The following is a 21434-nucleotide window of genomic DNA, read 5'->3' on the forward strand; positions in this document are numbered from 1 at the left end:
GCTTGTATCTCTGTTCTCTGGAGTCAGAGAAAATAGGAATATTCCTGCTACTATTTCTACTATATGACAATTGAAGGTGTTGATTGTGCTATTTTATCTACATTTTTCCCCTTGTTTTCTAGGACATACTGCATTCCATCCATGGGGACTGGGCTCCAATTAGAAAAGTATGACTCCATGATAGAGCCAGGCCCCGGTCAGGATCAGGGCTACGAGGATGGATCCGAGCAGCACGTCACCCCAGGGAAAACCAGGAAGGCCATCTGGTCATCTGAACGGTCTTATCACTGACACTGCTGGGACTCAGGGGACCACGAAGCAGAAGGGCCAGCTGGGAGGTTGGACAATCGCCCCACCTAGGCTCTAACTAGGAGATCTGGGAATGGGTCCCAGGAGACACTACCTGTGAAAAGTCAGCAGCCCCTCCTGGCTCCTGTGCCTGACATGTCACCAAGGACCTGAGTCTCCAGTCCGTGCTGTTCCTACAGACAGGGAAGGGCTCAGTGACTCTAGCCATGTCTTCTCAAAGAGTCAGTGGGAGAGCAAACCCAATCTCCTTCCTGGAAGTGTCAGAGACTGAGGCTGGCCAGCATGTCCAGGTAAGAACTGAGGCATATGGATGGGGAATGAACGGTCTACCTAAGGCCCCTTGTAAGCATGCTTCCGCATGCACACACACACGTGCGCGCACACACACACAAGCACACACACACACACACGCGCGTAGCAATTCGGCTTCTCCTTTTGCTTTTTTCCTCTCTATCCTATACCTGTATCTGCCAATCGATTTCTGGCTCTTCTGATCACCTTCTCTGGTGTCCTTCATGTCCCTGATGGTCCTCTCTGAAGTCATTGAAAAGAATGGTCTTCAGACCACCCTTCCCCAAGCCCCACCTGTGACGTTCACATAGCACCTAGGCAACAATAAGCACAGTTCCCTCTCAGTCCACTCAGCAGGTGTGGGTCCAGAATCTCTCTCGGCCACCACCCAAATCACTTCTTCACAACCCTTCTCTTTCTAAAATGTTGAGCCAGCAAATAACTATTTCAGATACACTCATTTATACCCATTCTTCCACTAATAATTTGAGGGGCTCTGATGATTCAGTTATTTAACCAAGTTTACACATGGCTTTCAGATGCTAAAACAAATGCTTTGCATTGACAGTTCTGAGGTATAACCCTTCAAAGGTGGTAGTGCTTCTGCTGATGTTAAAGGTGGTGACGGTGGTGGTGACATTGGGTGTTGACATCTCACAATTGACAAGCCCAATCTGCAGACATTGACCAGAACACAACAACCACAAAACACCCTGTACGGCTTGGCTCACCTTGTACAAGATGACTGCTGTTTTATTAAAAACAGCAGTAACAATGCTAAATCCTATTTACTGAGCACTTGCTATGTGCCACCCTTGGTTTAAATAGTATACCATAATTTTTAATCCAACTTAATCCTCATAACCACTATATTCAGTAAACTCAATTGTTACTGCATTTAAACAGATGTTGAAACTAAAGCCAAATAAGGTTCCATGACCTTCTCAAAGTCACATCAAGAGTACAGATTGGAGAATGCATTCCGATTCCTGAGGGTATATTATGTTTTTATCACAGCACTAAATAAACATGACATTAACCTGTGCTGCCACTGACTGTTCATCACATTTCTTTCTCCACACCATCAAACAGGAACATGGGAATTTCTCATCTTGATTGCACATCATGATTGATAAAGAAACTTCAACGGATTCCAGCATTTGGTCTCTTCAACAGACCTCTCAGGTAGGGCTAGTATCTATCTTACAGAGGAAGGAAGGAAGGCTCAAAGGGAGAAAACAGCCCCCAAAGTTAAAAGGCATGTGGGGAACAGAGCCATAAAGCACAGCATGCTATGCTTTTCTGTGACATCCTATGTCTCCGCTTCACATTTCAGCAACTGCTACTAACAGAGACAGGGGCATCACCACCCTCAATAGTAACCTGCCCTCCATACATATCATCTCAGTCATAACTTCAATGATTCCATGAAAGTGTTGCACACAGTCCAAATGAGGTAACACACATTCAGCGTTAAGTGGCCAACCAGGGTCAGACCAAGAATAAGAAACAGAGAATAGATTCCCATCCCATCTCCAGGATGCCAAAGCGCAGAAGATAAAAAGAAAGGTGTTGATGGTGAGGGTGGTGAGGAGAATGAAAATGATATGCCCTGAATGATAGAGTGCTTCCCAGTTTCCAATGTTCTCACGTCCATGGTGACCCATTGGAATGATCTTCAAAGACAAAGGGATCCAGAGCACTGCATACACCTGGAGACCTCTGGACACAGCTGGCTCCTCTCTGGAGAAGCTATTCCTCTTCCATCTCCCTCAATATGCCCCCGCACACTTGCACACATGCACACAGGCACTCCATGAGTCCATGAAATCCTAGTAGATGCATGATCCCAAAAGTAGCTCCAAAAAAGAGATAATCCAAAGTGTTGCTCTATGTTTACTATAAAAGGAATTAAATGTGAAGCAGTTCTTTCCAGTGAATCCCCATTCAGTATCATTCAGACAATCCATGGCAAAAACTTGCCACATTACAGGAATCTAGAATGCAGACTACGGCCCCACTCTGACACCTCACTACCATAGACCACAGTCCTCATATCTGCAAACCTGCACTTATAGCTGCTAGTGAATCTCAGTGACCTTTCAAAGTATAGAGAAAACAGACCAGTAGCAAACTGTACTAGTCAGAGCTTAATTTCATTTAAGCAAGATTCTGCTCCAATTTCTCCCCTTGAAGGAAATCAGAAACCAAACCAGCGTCTCTGACTTCCTGCTCCTGGGCTTCTCTGCACACCCTGAGCAGCAGCCTCTCCTGTTCGGACTCTTCCTGGGCATGTACCTGGTCAGCGTGTTGGGGAACCTGCTCATCATCATGGCCATTGGCTCTGACCAGCACCTCCACACCCCCATGTACTTCTTCCTGGCCAACCTGTCCTTCGTCGAGACCTGCTTCACCTGCACCATTGTCCCCAAGGTGCTGGCAAACATCCTGACACAGCGCCACGCCATCTCCCACACTGGGTGCCTCGTGCAGATGTACTTCTTCATGGCGCTGACCCTGCTGGATGACTTCCTGCTGGCCGTGATGGCATATGACCGCTACGTGGCCATCTGCCTTCCTCTCCACTACACCACGATCATGTGTCCCCAGCGCTGCCTGCTGCTGGTCGCCGCATCCTGGCTCTGCTCCCACCTCCTGGCCTCCTCGCTCACCCTCCTCATGTCTCAGTTCTCCTTCTGTGCCTCTCATGCCATCCCACACTTTTTCTGTGATCTTCTCCCTCTCCTCAAACTTGCCTGTTCAGACACCCAGATCTTTCAGGTCATGATGTTTGCTGAAGCAGCCCTCTCAGGTGTGGTCCCTCTCACCTGTGTCCTGCTCTCTTATGCCCACATCATCCACACCATCCTCAGGGTCCCCTCTGCTGGGGGGAAGCACAAGGTCTTCTCGACCTGTGGCTCTCACCTGTCAGTGGTTACTCTCTTCTACGGGACGCTCTTTCTGGTGTATTTCCAGCCCTCATCCACCTATTCAGCAGAAATAGGAATGGTAGCATCTGTAGTATATACGATGGTCATCCCCTTGCTGAACCCCTTTATCTACAGCCTGAGGAACAGGGACATGAAAGGGGCCCTGTTGGGACTCTTTGACTCAGAAAGATGCTCTACTCAGTAGAGGGTCCTTCCTCAGACTGGAAGCTCAGGCTCTCTGAAATGCCTTCTCCCTGCACTTCCCCATTGTAATTTTGAAAACTCAAGTTCAAGCAAGATGGATGCTCAACATCACAATCAGGTTTAACAAACAGAGAATGCCTTACTGGCCAGAATTACAATCAGAGCTACAGGACAGAACTGCACCCCTGGAAGATGAGTGGCCAGTAATCCCTGCAGGGTGACTTGACTAGTGGTATAGGTGTCCAAGCAGATCCAAGCCAGAGAGTAGGAATCACCAAGAATGACACCAGACAGAATTCGGGTGCTGGGAGGAAGCCAGGTAGCACCAGTTCAGCCTGGGACTAACAGGTCCCACTTAGCTACAAGAAATGCTCACAATCAGGAAGGCTCAAGTGCTCGGAGTTTCAGGGACCATTTCCAAGCCCAACTTTGGAAACAACTCACTGATAGGGACTAACCTACCCATGGAGAAGGCTGCACCAAGAAGACACGCTATTTGCTAGAACTAAGAAGACAAGAATCATTTGAGGAGAAGAAACTAGGCACCGACACTTCAGAGGACTGGGCCCAAATCACACATCAGGGATCAGATCTAAGATTCTGACAGAGAGTAATTATTAGTTATGGACAAGTCCTTGATTCTTTGGCTTTTAAACTCTGGTTTATTTCATATGTCTCACCTACAGAATAATCCATGCTTACTATAGTAAATTTGTAAACTATAAGAAATAGGAAAAAAGAAAAAAGAAAACACTCACTATTCCTCCATATAAAGAAAACCACTGGTAATATTTTACAATATTTTCTGCCTGTCTTTTTCTAATGACTTTTTGTCTTTCCTTTGTTGAGAAAATACTGCTGGTACAAATATATATACTTTTTTGCTTAATCTCATGAGTTATCTCCATATTATTATCTCTTCCTGGACATTTGGCTCTCTGAAAGTACATCAGAATAAATATCCATAACATGTACGGTATTTCACCATTGTTGAATGATTAGAGGGTTTCTAAGCTTTCACTATTACAAGTAATGATGCAAAGAACATCTCTGAAAAATATTTTCATGTGTTCATAATCTGTTATATTTAATATTTTTAAAAGTAGAATATCTAACCTTTATAGGACCCTTTATCCATTCTGCAAAAATTCCCAAATGAGGGTGCCCTTTTGTCTACATCTTCTCCATATTTTGATGTTCACACTGTACCCTTAATCATAAATGATATAACTAAATGGTATCTCCCTGCTTTAGTTTTAATTTCTTTGATTGTTGGTGAAGGCACTGTTTTCCACAGTCTGTTAACCATTTTCTTCCATTTCATTCTTTTATTTTTATTATTTTTTTATTTTTTGAGAGAGAGAGAAAGCATGAGTGCAAACAGGAGAGGGGCAGAGAGAGAGGGAGAGAGAGAATCCCAAGCAGGCTCCACACTGCCAGCACAGAACCTGATGTGGTGCTTGATCTCACGAACCCTAAGATCATCACCTGAGGCAAATTCAAGAGTCAAATGCTTAACCAACTGAGCCACTCAGGCATCCCTATTGTTTTTTTAACTGAAGTGTAGTTGACAAGGGCAATGCAAATCTTAATCTTCGGATTCTAAGTTTGAGCCTCACATTTTGTACAGATATTACTTTATAACATACATTTTTAAATCTTATTTATTTATTTGAGAGAGAGGGAGAAAGCACAGGCAGGGTAAAGGCAGAGAGAGAAAGGGAGAGAGAGATGCCCAAGTAGGCTCCATGCTATCAGCACAAAGCCTGATGCAGGGTTTTACCTCATGAACCAATAGATCATGACCTGAGCTGAAATCAAGAGTCCAACGCTCAACGAACCATGCCACCCTGGCGCCCTTTTACTTTTGCTTTAAAAGTAAAATCTACACAGAGAGGGGGGAGTCAAACCACAAGAGACTGTTAAATACAGAGAACAAACTAAGGGTAGATGGGGGGTGGGGGAGAGTGAAAATGGGTGATGGGCATTGAGGAGGGCACTTGTAGGGATGAGCACTGGGTGTTGTATGTAAGCCAATCTGACAGGAAATTATATCCATAAAAAAAAAAAGTAAAATCTTCAGAAAAGGGATGCCCGGGTGGCTCAGTCAGTTAAGCATCTGACTCTTGGTTTCGGCTCAGGTCATGATCTAACAGTTCATGAGTTCGAGCACTGCATTGGGCTCTGCACTGACAGCACAGAACCTGTTTGGGATTTGTCTCTTCCTCTCTCTCTCCCCCTCCCCAACTCATGCCGTATCTGCCTCTCTCAAAATAAATAAACTTAAAAAAAAATTTTTAATATCTCCAGAAAAAATGAAGCACAGACAGAAGTATACTTGACAGATAGTAGAATGATATTACCTTTAGGTGTAGGGGGGTGCCTGGGTGGCTCAGTCAGTTGAGCGTCCGACTTTGACTCGGGTCATGATCTCACAGTTTGTGGGTTCAAGCCCCGTGTTGGGCTCTGTGCTGACAGCTCAGGGCCTGGAGCCTGCTTCAGATTCTGTGTCTCCCTCTCTCTCTGCCCCTCCCCCACTCACGCTCTGTCTCTCTCTCTCAAAAATAAAGATTAAAAAAAAAAAAGACAGAATACCAGCTCTCACCACAGCTAGCCCACATTTTACCTGAGGTCCCACCCACTGCAGTAGAGGGAGAAAAAAATAAAATATTTAAAACCTCTAAAGGAGGAAACAAGGTTGCATTTCAATTACAGATGATATTTCCATATAATTGCAATTCAGAAGAGTCTATGGAGAACCATTTGTTTAATAATTAGTTTCTTGATGTAAAAATAAATAAAATATAGACCCCCCCCCCCCCACACACACACACATCACAAGATATACACACACAAAAAAAACAATTCTCTAAAGAACTGATTGGGAAGAGCCAAATTATAAAGTTTTTAAAAGAGAATGTTGGAAAATGTCTCCCTGAACTCAGGGAAGAAAGGACTTTTACAGACAGACACAAGTAAAGTGCTTACAAGATAAAATATATATTGATGACTTCAATCAGTTAAAATAAAAATATTGTGTGTGTGTGTGTCTGTGTGTGTGTGTGTCTCGCATCCATGAAATACAGCCAGATCAACACTAAACCATCCTACACACCTAGTAAACTGATTGGAGAATTAACACAACAATCTGCACAACCTGAACTACAGACTTCAGCAGGTATGTGGCATGGAGAGGTAAACTTAGGGAGAGAGAAGCCGGTGGCAGGCAGGGAGCTGCTTTTGCAGGTGGAGAGAGGACTGAGACTGGGTGGGGGGAGAATACGGAAAAAGCACCCCTCCCCAAAAGCAGCTGGAGAGAAAGTGGAAAATTGGGAACAGCCACAGGGACTAAACTAAAACGGGAGAAAGGAGAAAGGAGAGGGTTTAAATTTCATTAAGACTGTAAACAAGGGGAGTGCAAAGTCTGCAACTCCACAGCTCAATACCTGGCGGTGCTCTGGTGGGAAGGGTGAATCCCCAGGAACAGAGTGGGGTCTGGGAGGTTCTGAGGCCAGATGGGGAAAAGCGGTTCCACTGCTGGAAGGACATTTGGTAGAGACTGTTGAAGCCACCTGGTCCCAGCAGACCCCAGAAGGCGGCCACATTAGCTGGTACTGGTGTTAAGGATGAAGCCTGGTGCCAGATGTGTGTTGTGATTTTCTATAACCCGTGAAAAGCTGCTGCTACACTATCTCGCAAACTTTTTCTGGGGCGGGCTGGCACCTGGCCACAGTCTCGGGGCTCCGGCAGCAGCAGGGTCCAGCAAGCGTTCCTGGGTACAGCTGACATTCGGCCATTGTTTGGCCATTGCTCAGTGAGATCCTCTCGCAGAGGGGAGGAATGGGTCAAAGCCACAGTCCTTCAGAAGTAAGGGGCTGGGGAAAACAGCCGCATCTGAGACAAAACTCGGGAGAGAGGTACTGCCTGGGGCCTGATCACGGACAGTGTAAAAGCAGGGAGTGGACGAAAGCTGAAGACAGAGGACGGGTGCACGATTGCTGATCGGAGAGAACAGTACCCATACTACACACTGGGTAGCTAGGGGATGCCATTTTCACCACTCCAGTGCATATGCATACACACCTAGGAGCGCCACAACAACCTACCCCAGCAGGCTAGCAGTGCCATCTAGTGGAGAACAGAGCCATTACACTGAGCCACGCCCAACTGGGCCAACCTCACTCTTTAAGAACACAAGTCTCACCGCCTGCTTAGTTTATGGACTACAGAGCACTACAGAGTCTGACTTCTAGGGGGAAACGAAGTAATTTCAGTCCGATTTCAATCTGTTAGCAGGTCCAACTATTCAACATTCTTTTCTTTTTCTCTTTTACACTACTTTTCTTTTTCTTGAATACAGAAAAAGAAAAAATTCATTTTTATTTTCAATTTTTATTAAAAATATTTTTCCTTATTTTTTTTTACTATATTTTACTTTTGTGTAAGTTTTTTCAAATTCTATCTTACTACCATCATTTTATTTTAGTCTACTTCAGTGTATTCACTTTTTCCAATTTTCAAACAATTTCCTTTTTTCTTTTTTTTCTCCTTTTCATTTCTTTTCTTTTTCTTGAATGCAGAAAGAGAAAAACTTCATTTTTACATTTAATGTCTATCAAAAATATTTTTCTTTAATTTTTTACTATATTTTTTGCTTTTATGTAAATTTTTTCAAATTCTATTTTACATCTATCATTTTATTTTAGGCTACTACAGTGTATTCACTTTTTCAAATTTTCAAATGATTTATTTTTTTCTCATTTTTCTTTTTAGTTTCTTTTTCTTGAATACAGAAAGAGAAAAATTCTTTTATTTTTAATTTTTATTAAAAATATTTTCTTCGTTTTTTTCTACTATATTATTTACTTTTGTGTAATTTTTTTCAAATTCTATTTTACTCCCATCATCTTATTTTAGTCTATTTCAGTGTATTCATGTTTTCAAATTCTCAAACAATTTCCTTTTCCCCTTTTTTTTCTCTAATCTGTCAAACCACTTTCAACACCCACAAAAAACACACCTAGGATTTAGCATCATTTAATAGATTTTCTGTGTGTGTGTGTTTTTAATATTTTAATTTTAATACTTTTATTTTAATTTTTCTACCTCCTTAATTCCTTTTCTCCCTTCAAAATGACAAAATGAATGAATTCACTCCAAAAGAAACAGCACAAAGAAACGACAGCCAGGGATTTAAACAACCCAGATACAAGCTAGATGTCTGAACCAGAATTTAGAATCATGATAATAAGAATACTAGCTGGAGTCAAAAATAGATTAGAATCCCTTTCTGCAAAGATAAAAGAAGTAAATAATAGTCTCAATGAAATTAAAAATGCTATAACTGAGCTGCAATCATGGATGGATGCAGCAGCAGCAAGGATGGATGAGGCAGAACAGAGAATCGGCGATATAGAGGACAAACTTATAGAGAATAATGAAGAAGAAAAAAAGAGAGAGATTAAGACAAAAGAGCACGATCTAAGAATTAGAGAAATCAGTGACTCATTTAAAAGGAACAACATCAGAACCATAGGGGTCCCAGAAGAGGAAGAGAGAGAAATAGGGGTAGAAGGGTTATGTGAGCAAATCATAGCAGAAAACTTTCCTAACCTGGGGAAAGACACAGACATCAAAACCCAGGAAGCACAGAGGACCCCCATTAGATTCAACAAAAACCGACCATCAACAAGGCATATCATAGTCAAATTCACAAAATACTCATGCAAGGAGAATATCATGAAAGCAGCAAGGGAAAAAAAGTCCCTAACACACAAGGGAAGACAGATCAGGTTTGCAGCAGACCTATCCACAGAAACTTGGCAGGCCAGAAAGGAGTGGCAGGATATATTCAGTGTGCTGAATCACAAAAATATGCAGCCAAGAGTTCTTTATCCAGCAAGGCTGTCATTCAAAATAGAAGGAGAGATAAAAATTTTCCCAGACAAACAAAAATTAAAGGAGTTTGTGACCACTAAACCAGTCCTACAAGAAATTTTAAGGGGAAATCTCTGAGGGGAGAAAAGATGGAAAAAAATATATACATATATATATATATGAAGTAACAAATATTAGAAAGGACCAGAGAATACCACCAGAAACTCCAACTCTACAAGCCTCAAAATGGCAATAAATTCATATTTTTCAGTACTCACTCTAAACGTCAATGGGCGCAATGCTCCAATCAAAAGACAGAGGGTAACCCTGTGTATCCACAGAATGGATAAGAAAACAAGAACCATCTATATGCTGTTTACAAGAGACCCACTTTAGACCTAAAGACACCTTCAGATTGAAAATAAGGGGATGGAGAACCATCTATCATGCTAATGGTCAACAAAATAAAGCCGGAGTAGCCATACTTATATCAGACAATCTAGACTTTAAAATAAGGACTGTATCAAGAGATGCAGAAGGGCATTATATCATAATCAAGGGGTATATCCAGCAAGAAGACCTAACAATTGTAAACATTTATGCACCAAATGTGAAAGCACCCAAATATATAAATCAATTAATCACAAACATAAAGAAACCCATCGAGAGTAACACCATAATGGTAGGAGACTTCAACACCCCACTCACAGCAATGGACAGATCATCTAATCAAAAAATCAACAAGGAAACAATGACTTTGAATGACACACTGGACCAGATGGACTTAACAGATATATTCACAACATTTCATCCTAAAGCAGCAGAATATATATTCTTCTCCAGTGCACATGGAACGTTCTGCAGAATAGACCATATACTGGGACACAAATCAGCCCTAAGTAAATACAAAAAGATCAAGGTCATACCGTGCATATTTTCAGACCACAACACTATGAAACTCAAAATCAACAACAAGAAAAAATTTGGAAAGGTAGCAAATACTTGCAGACTGAAGAACATCCTACTAAAGAATGAATGGGCTAACCAAGAAGTTAAAGAGGAAATTAAAAAGTATATGGAAGTCAATGAAAATGATAGCACCACGACCCAAAATCTCTGGGACACAGCAAAAGCGGTCTAAGAGGAAAGTATATAGCACTCCAGGCCTTCCTAAAGAAGGAAGAAAGATCTCAGATACACTACCTAACCTTACGCTTTAAGGACCTGGAAAAAGAACAGCAAATGAAACCCAAAACCAGAAGAAGACAGGAAATAATAAAGATTAGAGCAGAAATTAATGCTATCAAAACCAAAAAAAAACCAGTAGAACAGATTAATGAAACCAGAAGCTGGTTCCTTGAAAGAATTAACAAAATTGATAAACCACTAGCCAGTTTGATCAACAAGAAAAAGTAAAAGAACCAAATAAATAAAATCCAGAATGAAAGAGGAGAGATCACAACCAACACAGCAGAAATAAAAACAATAATAAGAGAATATTACGAGCAATTATATGCCAATAAAATGGGCAATCTGGAAGAAATGGACAAATTCCTAGAAACATATAAACTACCAAAACTGAAACAGGAAGAAATGGAAAATTTGAACAGACCCATAACCAGTAAAGAAATCGACTTAGTAATCAAAAGTCTTCCAAAAAACAGGAATCCAGGGCCAGATGGCTTTCCAGAGGAATTCTACCAAACGTTTAAGGAAGAGTTAACACCTATTCTCCTGAAGCTGTTCCAAAACATAGAAATGGAAGGAAAACTTCCAAACTCTTTCTATGAAGCCAGCATTACCTTGATTCCAGAACCAGACAAAGACCCCACTAAAAAGGAGAACTATAGACCAATTTTCCTGATGAACATGGATGCAAAAATCCTCAAAAAGATATTAGCCAACCAGATCCAACAACACATTAAAAAAATTATTCACCACCACCAAGTGGGATTTATACCTGGGATACAGGACTGGTTCAGCATCCGCAAAACAATCAACGTGATATATCACATTAATAAAAGAAAAGACAAGAACCATATGATCCTTTCAATAGATGCAGAGAAAGCATTCGACAAAATATAGCATCCTTTCTTGATAAAAACCCTCAAGAAGGTAGGAATAGAAGGAGCATATCTCAAGATAATAAAAGCCATATATGAACGACCCAACACTAATATCATCCTCAATGGGGAAAAACTGAGAGCTTTCCCCCTAAGGTCAGGAACAAGACGGGATGTCCACTCTTATCACTGTTATTCAACATAGAATTGGAAGTCTTGGCCTCTGCAATCAGACAACACAAAGAAATAAAAGGCATCCAAATTGGCCAAGAGGAGGTCAAACTTTCACTCTTTGCAGATGACATGATACTCTATATGGAAAACCCAAAAGAATCCACCAAAAAGCTGCTAGAATTTATTCATGAATTCAGCAAAGTTGCAGGATATAAAATCAACGCACAGAAACTGGTTGCATTCCTATACACCAACAATGAAGTGACAGAAAGAGAAATCAAGGAATCAACCCCACTTACAGTTGCACAAAAAAAACATAAAATACCTAGGAATAAATCTAACCAAAGAGGTGAAAAATCTATACACTGAATACTATAGAAAGCTTATGAAACAAATTGAAGAAGACACAAAAAAATGGAAAAAGATTCCATGTTCCTGGATAGGAAGAACAAATATTGTTAAAATGTCAATACTACCCAAAGCAATCTACATATTCAATGCAATCCCTATCAAAGTAACACCAGCATTCTTCACAGAGCTAGAACAAATAATCCTAAAACTTGTATGGAACCAGAAGAGACCCCAAATAGCCAAAGCGATCTTGAAAAAGAAAACCAAAGCAGGAGGAATCACAATCCCAGACTTCAAGCTATACTACAAAGCTGTAATCATCAAGACAGTATGGTACTGGCACAAGAACAGACACTCAGATCAATGGAATAGAATAGAGAACCCAGAAATGGACCCACAAATATATGGGCAACTAATCTTTGACAAAGCAGGAAAGAGTATCCAGTGGAAAAAAGAGACTTTCTTTAACAAATGGTGCTGGGAGAACTGGACAGCAACATGCAGAAGGTTGAAACTAGACCACTTTCTTACACTATACATAAAAATAAACTCAAAATGGATGAAAGACCTGAATGTGAGACAGGAAACTATCAAAACCCTAGAGGAGAAAGCGGGCAACAACCTCTCTCACCTCGCCCTCAGCAATTTCTTACTCGACACATCTCCAAAGGCAAGGGAATTAAAAGCAAAAATGAACTATTGGGACCTTATGAAGATAAAAAGCTTCTGCACTGCAAAGGAAACAATCAGCAAAACTAAAACGCAACCGATGGAATGGGAAAAGATATTTGCAAATGACATATCAGATAAAGAGCTAGTATCCAAAATCTATAAAAAACCTCTCCATACTCCACACCTAAAAAACAAATAATCCAGTGAAGAAATGGGCAGAAAGCATGAATAGACACTTCTCTAAAGAAGACATCCGGATGGCCAACAGGCACATGAAAAGATGCTCAACGTCGCTCCTCATCAGGGAAATACAAATCAAAGCCACACTCAGATACCACCTCATGCCACTCAGAGTGGCTAAAATGAACAAATCAGGAGACTATAGATGCTGGAGAGAATGTGGAGAAAAGGCAACCCTCTTGCACTGTTGGTGGGACTGCAAACTGGTGCAGCTGCTCTGGAAAACAGTGTGGAGGTTCCTCAAAAAATTAAAAATAGAACTAACTTATGACCCAACAATAGCACTACTAGGAATTTACCCAAGGGATACAGGACTGCTGATGCATAGGGCCACATGTACCCCAATGTTCACAGCAGCACTTTCAACAATAGCCAAATTATGGACAGAGACTAAATGTCCATCAACTGATAAATGGATAAAGAAGTTGTGGTTTATATATGCAATGGAATACTACTTGGCAATGAGAAAGAATGAAATCCTGCCATTTGAAGCAACATGGATAGAACTGGAGGGTATTATGCTAAGTGAAATAAGTCAGTCAGAGAAAGACAGATACCATATGTTTTCACTCATATGTGGATCTTGAGAAACTTAACAGAAGACCATGGGGGAAGGGAAGGGGAAAAAAGTTACAAACAGAGAGGGAGGGAGGCAAACCATAAGAGACTCTTAAATACACAGAACAAAGTGAGGGTTAATGGGAGGGTGGGGGAGAGGGGAGAGTGGAGGACGGGCATTGAGGAGGGCACTTGTTGGGATGAGCACCGAGTGCTGTATGGAAGGCAATTTGACAATAAACTATATTAAAAAAAGAATTAAAACTAAAAAACTCTACATATAAATACATACATACGTACATACATACATACATGCAATGGCACAGAAAATACATACATACGTACATACATACATACATAGGCACCAGAAAATCTACATACATTTCTATCGTAAAAAATCTCTCATGAGAGAAGGATTTTCTGTATGTTCTCGGTGAACTCATTGAGCAACAAAACATGATCCGATTTTATACAAGAGTATTTACATTCTCAACTGGTTGTACTCAGTGTGAATATGCATTCATTCTGTCGTGGAAGTGCCATGTGTCTGATTATGGAATGCTACCCCAGAATCCGCTGAGAGAATCACAGACAACATACACACACAGTAATTCCCAAGCCAGAAGTTCTGAAACTGAAACGTCAGCAGGCAGCAAGGGTGTAGAGTGAGGGGTGTATGAGACGACACTGAACAGGAACGCCCTGCGGTTACAGGCGTCCCATGAACAAATGTGGAAGAATAATGCAGGGCAATATAAGCGATCTACAGAAGAATATAAAAAGTATAATTCCATTCGCATAAATGACAAGAACAGGCAAATTTAGAGTAAACCATACAGTTTAGACATCTATGCGTGTTGGTCCTCAAACTGGCCACAGTACACAGAGGGCAGGGACAGAACAAGGAAAGAGGCAGGCCAATCTGGATTGGTAGGGAGCAGTGCTAATAAGCAAGGGAACCTACGCACAAGGCATGTGTCTTGGGCACCCCAAGACAAGTTGATACCCACACCTGCCTGCCAGAATCCTAAAAGCTTATATAGAGAGAGGCCTCATAGGGGTTCAGTCACTTCGCCCTCCAGAAGGTCTCAACAGCACCTTGCTCTCTCAGGGCTGCAACCTTCACATCGCCTCCCACTGTGGGAACAAGGGCAGAGCTACATTCCGAGGAGAGGAGAGGTGAGGAGCCTCCCGTTACCTGGGGACAACTTATGGATCCAATGGTGGTCACATCTTCTCCATGAACTCAACAACGCACATGTGGCAAAGCTATAAAGAACAGGAAGAAATAGTACACATATTCACAATGGTTATTTCCTCAAAAAGGGGAAGAAAGGATATGATTAAACACACGTACACACAGGGCTTCTACAAGATTGAACTATATACCACTGAAGCTGAGTGGTGGGAGAGTGGTCAGTAATTTTATTATCACTCCTTCAACAGCACATACACGTTCTATAAGCTTTTTTATGTAAGGTAAAATTACAACAAAAGATAAATATATTCAGAAACTGTATCCCAAGCCTGATGTAGAGACCACATAGTGCTTGTATCTCTGTTCTCTGGAGTCAGAGAAAATAGGAATATTCCTGCTACTATTTCTACTATATGACAATTGAAGGTGTTGATTGTGCTATTTTATCTACATTTTTCCCCTTGTTTTCTAGGACATACTGCATTCCATCCATGGGGACTGGGCTCCAATTAGAAAAGTATGACTCCATGATAGAGCCAGGCCCCGGTCAGGATCAGGGCCACGAGGATGGATCCGAGCAGCACGTCACCCCAGGGAAAATCAGGAAGGCCATCTGGTCATCTGAACGGTCTTATCACTGACACTGCTGGGACTCAGGGGACCACGAAGCAGAAGGGCCAGCTGGGAGGTTGGACAATCGCCCCACCTAGGCTCTAACTAGGAGATCTGGGAATGGGTCCCAGGAGACACTACCTGTGAAAAGTCAGCAGCCCCTCCTGGCTCCTGTGCCTGACATGTCACCAAGGACCTGAGTCTCCAGTCCGTGCTGTTCCTACAGACAGGGAAGGGCTCAGTGACTCTAGCCATGTCTTCTCAAAGAGTCAGTGGGAGAGCAAACCCAATCTCCTTCCTGGAAGTGTCAGAGACTGAGGCTGGCCAGCAAGTCCAGGTAAGAACTGAGGCATATGGATGGGGAATGAACGGTCCACCTAAGGCCCCTTGTAAGCATGCTTGAGCATGCATACACACATACGCGCGCGCGCACACACACACACACACACACACACACACACACACACGTGCGTAGCAATTCGGCTTCTCCTTTTGCTTTTTTCCTCTCTATCCTATACCTGTATCTGCCAATCGATTTCTGGCTCTTCTGATCACCTTCTCTGGTGTCCTTCATGTCCCTGATGGTCCTCTCTGAAGTCACTGAAGAGAATGGTCTTCAGACCACCCTTTCCCAAGCCCCACCTGTGATGTTCACATAGCACCTATGAAATAAAAAAGCACAGGTCCCTCTCAGTCCCCTCGGTCTGTACTCAGCCTGTACTAGTCAGAGCTAATTTTAATTTAAACAAGATTCTCCTCCAATTTCTCTCCTTGAAGGAAATCAGCAACCAAACCAGCATCTCTGACTTCCTGCTCCTGGGCTTCTCTGCACACCCTGAGCAGCAGCCTCTCCTGTTCGGACTCTTCCTGGGCATGTACCTGGTCAGCGTGTTGGGGAATCTGCTCATCATCATGGCCATAGTTTCTGACCAGCACCTCCACACCCCCATGTACTTCTTCCTGGCCAACCTGTCCTTCATCGATACCTGCTTCACCTGCACCATTGTCCCCAAGGTGCTGGCAAACATCCTGACACAGCGCCATGCAATAATCTACACTGGGTGCCTTGTGCAGATGTACTTCTTCATGGTGTTGGCTCTACTGGATGACTTCCTGCTGGCCGTGATGGCATATGACCGCTACGTGGCCATCTGCCTTCCTCTCCACTACACCACGATCATGTGTCCCCAGCGCTGCCTGCTGCTGGTCGCCGCATCCTGGCTCTGCTCCCACCTCCTGGCCTCCTCGCTCACCCTCCTCATGTCTCAGTTCTCCTTCTGTGCCTCTCGTGCCATCCCACACTTTTTCTGTGATCTTCTCCCTCTCCTCAAACTTGCCTGTTCAGACACCCAGATCTTTCAGGTCATGATGTTTGCTGAAGCAGCCCTCTCAGGTGTGGTCCCTCTCACCTGTGTCCTGCTCTCTTATGCCCACATCATCCACACCATCCTCAGGGTCCCCTCTGCTGGGGGGAAGCACAAGGTCTTCTCGACCTGTGGCTCTCACCTGTCAGTGGTTACTCTCTTCTACGGGACGCTCTTTCTGGTGTATTTCCAGCCTTCTTCCTCCTATTCAGCAGACACAGGTATGGTGGCATCTGTGGTATACACAATGGTCACCCCCATGCTGAACCCCTTTATCTACAGCCTGAGGAACAGGGACATGAAGAGGGCTTTATGGAAACTCCTTGTCTGGGGAAGATGTTCCATCCCATAAAGAGACCAGAAAAGAAGACCAGGCTTTTTGGAATTCCTTCCTCATTGGACTTCTCTATTACAATTTTGAGAAGCTCAAGTCTAAGGTAGGATTAATAGTCAGCATCACAAGCAGGTTAAGGAACAAATGATACCTGACCTGACAGGAGAGGAATAGAACCAAGGGGCCAAGGACAGCACTCCTGCCTGGAGAAAGGGAGTGGCCATCAATTCCTGCAGGGTTTCAAAGCAGAAATGGCACCGACAAAGTTAAACAGGCAGGGAAGACTTTATTCAAGGCTCTTGCAATAGGGGGAGAAAGCGGAGCTCACTCTGAACCCAAGTCTGCTGGGATAAATGATGAGAGCATTCCTAAATTCTGGGGTGAGTGAAAAAACACAGGCCACCCGTGTTTCCTAACTGTATTCACCCAAAGGAAAAACAAACCTCTCACACCTCTATGATAAGAGGTAGATTTGTAACTTGAAACAAGCTTTGTCCACAGGAGGGAGGATTCTACCCTCTCACAAAGAGGGGGAAATGGTGGCTTCCTTTCTTGTTCATTGCATTTCAAAGGCATGGCTCCCATCTATTGAGTTGGGACATTCCTGAGTTGTAAAACTGGCAAGAGGCTTTTTCAAAGATTTACATCTCAAAGAAGCAGAGAAAGAATTCGCTGGGACTAAGAGGACAAGAACAATCCTAAAAGAAGAAACTAGGCACAGATACATCAGAAGCCTGGCCCCAAATCACACAACGGAGACTGGATTTAAGACTCCAATAACTGAGTGGTTATTATTTAATGGGACAAGTTCGTGATTCTTTGGGGTTTTTAAATGTTTATTTATTTGAGAGAGAGCACGTGCGCATGAATGACGGAGCTGGGGAGGGGCAGAGAGAGGAGGCAAAGAGAGAGAGAGAGAGAGGGAGAAAGAATGCCTCTGACTGGGCAGAGCCTGATGGGGGGCTTGAACCTAGGAACCATGAGATCATGACCCAGGCCAAAATCAGGAGTCAAACACTTAATCAACTGAGCCACCCAGGCACCCCAATTCCTTAGTTTTTAATCTCTAATTTATTTTGTTTCCCTCCAAGCAAAAGAATATGTTTTTCGCAATAAACACTATAATAAGAATATAAAACATAAAGTAGTAGGAGAAAAGAAGAAATCACCCACCATCCCTTCATTTAAAACCCACCAATACTAATATTGTACATCATTACTTTCTTTTTCAAAATGATCTTGTTTCTGCTTTTATGAGGAAATGCTGTATGTACAATATACATTCTTTTTTACTTAACTTATAACATGAGTTGTCTCCCTTTGACTTCCATATATCTTTTTGTGTGTGTGTGCAGTAATACTGAGGGAACATTAGGCAATATGATTGCTCTTTTCCCGAGAAAAACTCTGAGGAAAGGAAGCTTATTTGAGGAGGAAGGTAATCATAAAAATATAGGTATGGTGTCAGTGGGAGAGAAATTAACAGGAAAGCTGGGTAGAGCAGAACAGGATATGTTCTTCATCCATGAGAACTCTGTCAGCCCCAGAAGAGGGGAGCACAGGTAGATGTGTTTCCCTGGGAGAGAAGGTGCCGCTCACTGGGAACATAGCACTTGGGATGGCTGGGGCAGGGGACAGGGAGCAGTGAGTTTCCCTTATGAGAATCTAACAGTCTCAGGAGAGCATCTTTTTGTATATTAAAAATGTTATACTCGGGGCGCCGGGGTGGCTCAGTCGGTTAAGCATCCAACTTCAGCCCAGGTCATGAACTCATGGTTCGAGGGTTTGAGCCCCGTGTCAGACTCTAAGCTGACAGCTCAGAACCCGGAGCCTGCTTTGAATTCTGTGTCTCCCTCTCTCTTTGCCCCTCTCCTGCTCATGCTCTCTCAAAAATAAATAAACGTAAAAAAACCATTTTGTAATGTTATACCCTTGTCTACTTTGATTTTCTGATATTCCCAGTTAATTCTTCATCTTTTAAAATTTCATGACTTTTTTTTTTTTTTTTTTGGGACAGAGAGAGACAGAGCATGAACGGGGGAGGGGCAGAGAGAGAGGGAGACACAGAATCGGAAACAGGCTCCAGGCTCCGAGCCATCAGCCCAGAGCCTGACGCGGGGCTCGAACTCACGGACCGCGAGATCGTGACCTGGCTGAAGTCGGACGCTTAACCGACTGCGCCACCCAGGCGCCCCATGACCTTTTTTATGTAAACAAACTTTGAATTTGTGTATTATCATATGACAGTTTTCCCTCTTGGTGGCTCTTCTTTTGGAGACATAATAGAAAAATATTCTCTGTGCAGAGTTCATATGAATAGTAACACTTTCTCTCATATTCTCATGGTACATGATTTTTACATATTATTTAGAAAGAAATCAAATAGTTCAAGAAGTTCTTTCTGAACATATTCCTCTTGCTTTCTGTAAGAGTTTCCCCCTCCTCTTTTTCTTTTGATTTGGGGTTTTGGTTGTTTGTTTCACACAATTATTAACACATAGAAATGCTGAATGTCTCTTAGCTTAGTTCTCTCACATACACCTGGTTCATTCCACCCCAGCGTCTTTCCCCATGGCTTTTCCTCTCTGTGGTGCCTTCTCTTTCTCCAGGCCAACAAAGACCCCCCTCCTCTCCAACCTGTAGCTGGTCCTGTTGCCACAGAGATCAGGAGGGAGGGATCGCTCCAGTAATTTGCATCTTCTTATTAAAGCTGTTGAGACATTTAGTAGTTAAACTATGCAGGCAGGACCATTTTTAGTTGATTGTTAGTTGTTAGTTGATTAGTTGATTAACCAATGTTCAGTCCTTCCTGTATAGAATGACAGAGTCTGAAATATCCAGATATGTCAAATACTGCAGCAAAGCTAGGTCAGTGGTGAGTATTTTCTTCCTGGTCACCAAGGACAGCAAATATAAAAGCAGACCCACCATGGCAGGAAATGCAGAAACAAACACAGAATGTATTCAGAGCCCCACCCAGTAGTTCTCGAATGTCAACTGGGACCTACCAGAGCACTACAATAACTCCTTTTGGATGGTATCTATCACCCAATCAAGACTGGGTGCCAACTTCACAGACAACTCCAAGCACGAGACCTTAGCTGAACACAGAGTGTGGCAAGTAGGTCTTTCTAACTCAAAGCTCAATTCCCCAAATCTATACACATAAAAAAGCAGCTCATAAAGAAATGGACAAAAGGCTAGACTAGATGTGCCACCAAAAAAAATGTACAGATGGAGGGTCAATCAATATAAAAAGGTTCTCGATATAACCAGTCATCAGGGAAATGCCCATTAAAGCCACAGTGCAATACCAGCAAACAGCTACCAGGACGACTACAATTGAAAACACAGACAAATGACAAGTAAAGGCAGGATAGGCAGCAGTCATATCTTTCAGACATTGCTAGTGAAGATGTAAATTTGTACAACAGAATTATCTCACAGTATCTACTAAAGTTGACATATGCATTATCCTATGAGCCAGAAACTTCATTTGTAACAATATACCCAAGAGGAATCAAAAGGCAGGTACAAAAATGTTCACAGCAGTGTTGTCATAGCCAGAAGCTGGAAACAACTCAAAAATCCATCAATGGTAACATCAGCTAATAAATTCTAGGATATTCATGAGGGCACATAGCAATGAAAATGAATAAAGTACTGTTAAACGTAAATATATGGACACATCTCGCACAGTGTTGGGTAGGATTAATCTGAGACAAAAAAGTACACACTGGAAGCTTCCTTGTGTGTAAAGTTTAAAAGCAGGCAAAACTAATCAATGTAGTTAAAACTTGAGTTGTTTGGGAAGGAGGGAGAAGACTGATAATTTAAAGGACACCCAAAGGGGCATGCGGGTGGCTCACTCCATTAATCACGTGAGTTTGGCTCAGGTTGTGATCTCCCAATTTGTAAGTTCAAGCCCCCCACTGGGCCCCCCACTGTCAGTGAGAATCCCTGCTTGGGATCCTCTCTCTTTCCCTCTCTCTCTACTCCTACCCACTCATTCACACTCTCTCTCTCTCTCTCTCTCCCTCCCTCTCATAAATAAATAAATAAATAAATAAATAGACAGACTTTAAAAAATAATAATAATAAAGGACACCCAAGAGGTTTCCGGGCTACTGTTCAGGTTCTGTTTCATGACCTAAGGGCTGGCTCAGTGCGTGTGTGCACTTTGGAAAAATTAATCAACCCATACGTCTATTGTGTTGTACACTTTTCTGTATACTTCAATAATTCCTCAATTAAATA

At 42.5% G+C, this 21434-nt stretch overlaps 2 protein-coding genes across 2 annotated transcripts; both read left to right on the plus strand.

The window, feature by feature from the left end:
* Nucleotides 1–515: 515 nt before the first annotated feature.
* Nucleotides 516–3735, plus strand: LOC109261264 (olfactory receptor 1G1-like). The gene is made up of 2 exons (XM_053908010.1): nt 516–599; nt 2797–3735. The coding sequence occupies exons 1-2, from the start codon at nt 516–518 to the stop codon at nt 3733–3735; spliced, it is 1023 nt and encodes a 340-aa protein (XP_053763985.1).
* An 11997-nt stretch (nt 3736–15732) lies between these two features.
* On the plus strand, nt 15733–17195 carry LOC109249963 (olfactory receptor 1G1-like). The gene is made up of 2 exons (XM_053908011.1): nt 15733–15816; nt 16257–17195. The coding sequence occupies exons 1-2, from the start codon at nt 15733–15735 to the stop codon at nt 17193–17195; spliced, it is 1023 nt and encodes a 340-aa protein (XP_053763986.1).
* Nucleotides 17196–21434: the final 4239 nt, after the last annotated feature.

Source organism: Panthera pardus, unplaced genomic scaffold, assembly GCF_024362965.1.
Source record: "Panthera pardus isolate Hobbes unplaced genomic scaffold, ASM2436296v1 HiC_scaffold_20, whole genome shotgun sequence".
NCBI lineage: Eukaryota > Metazoa > Chordata > Mammalia > Carnivora > Felidae > Panthera > Panthera pardus.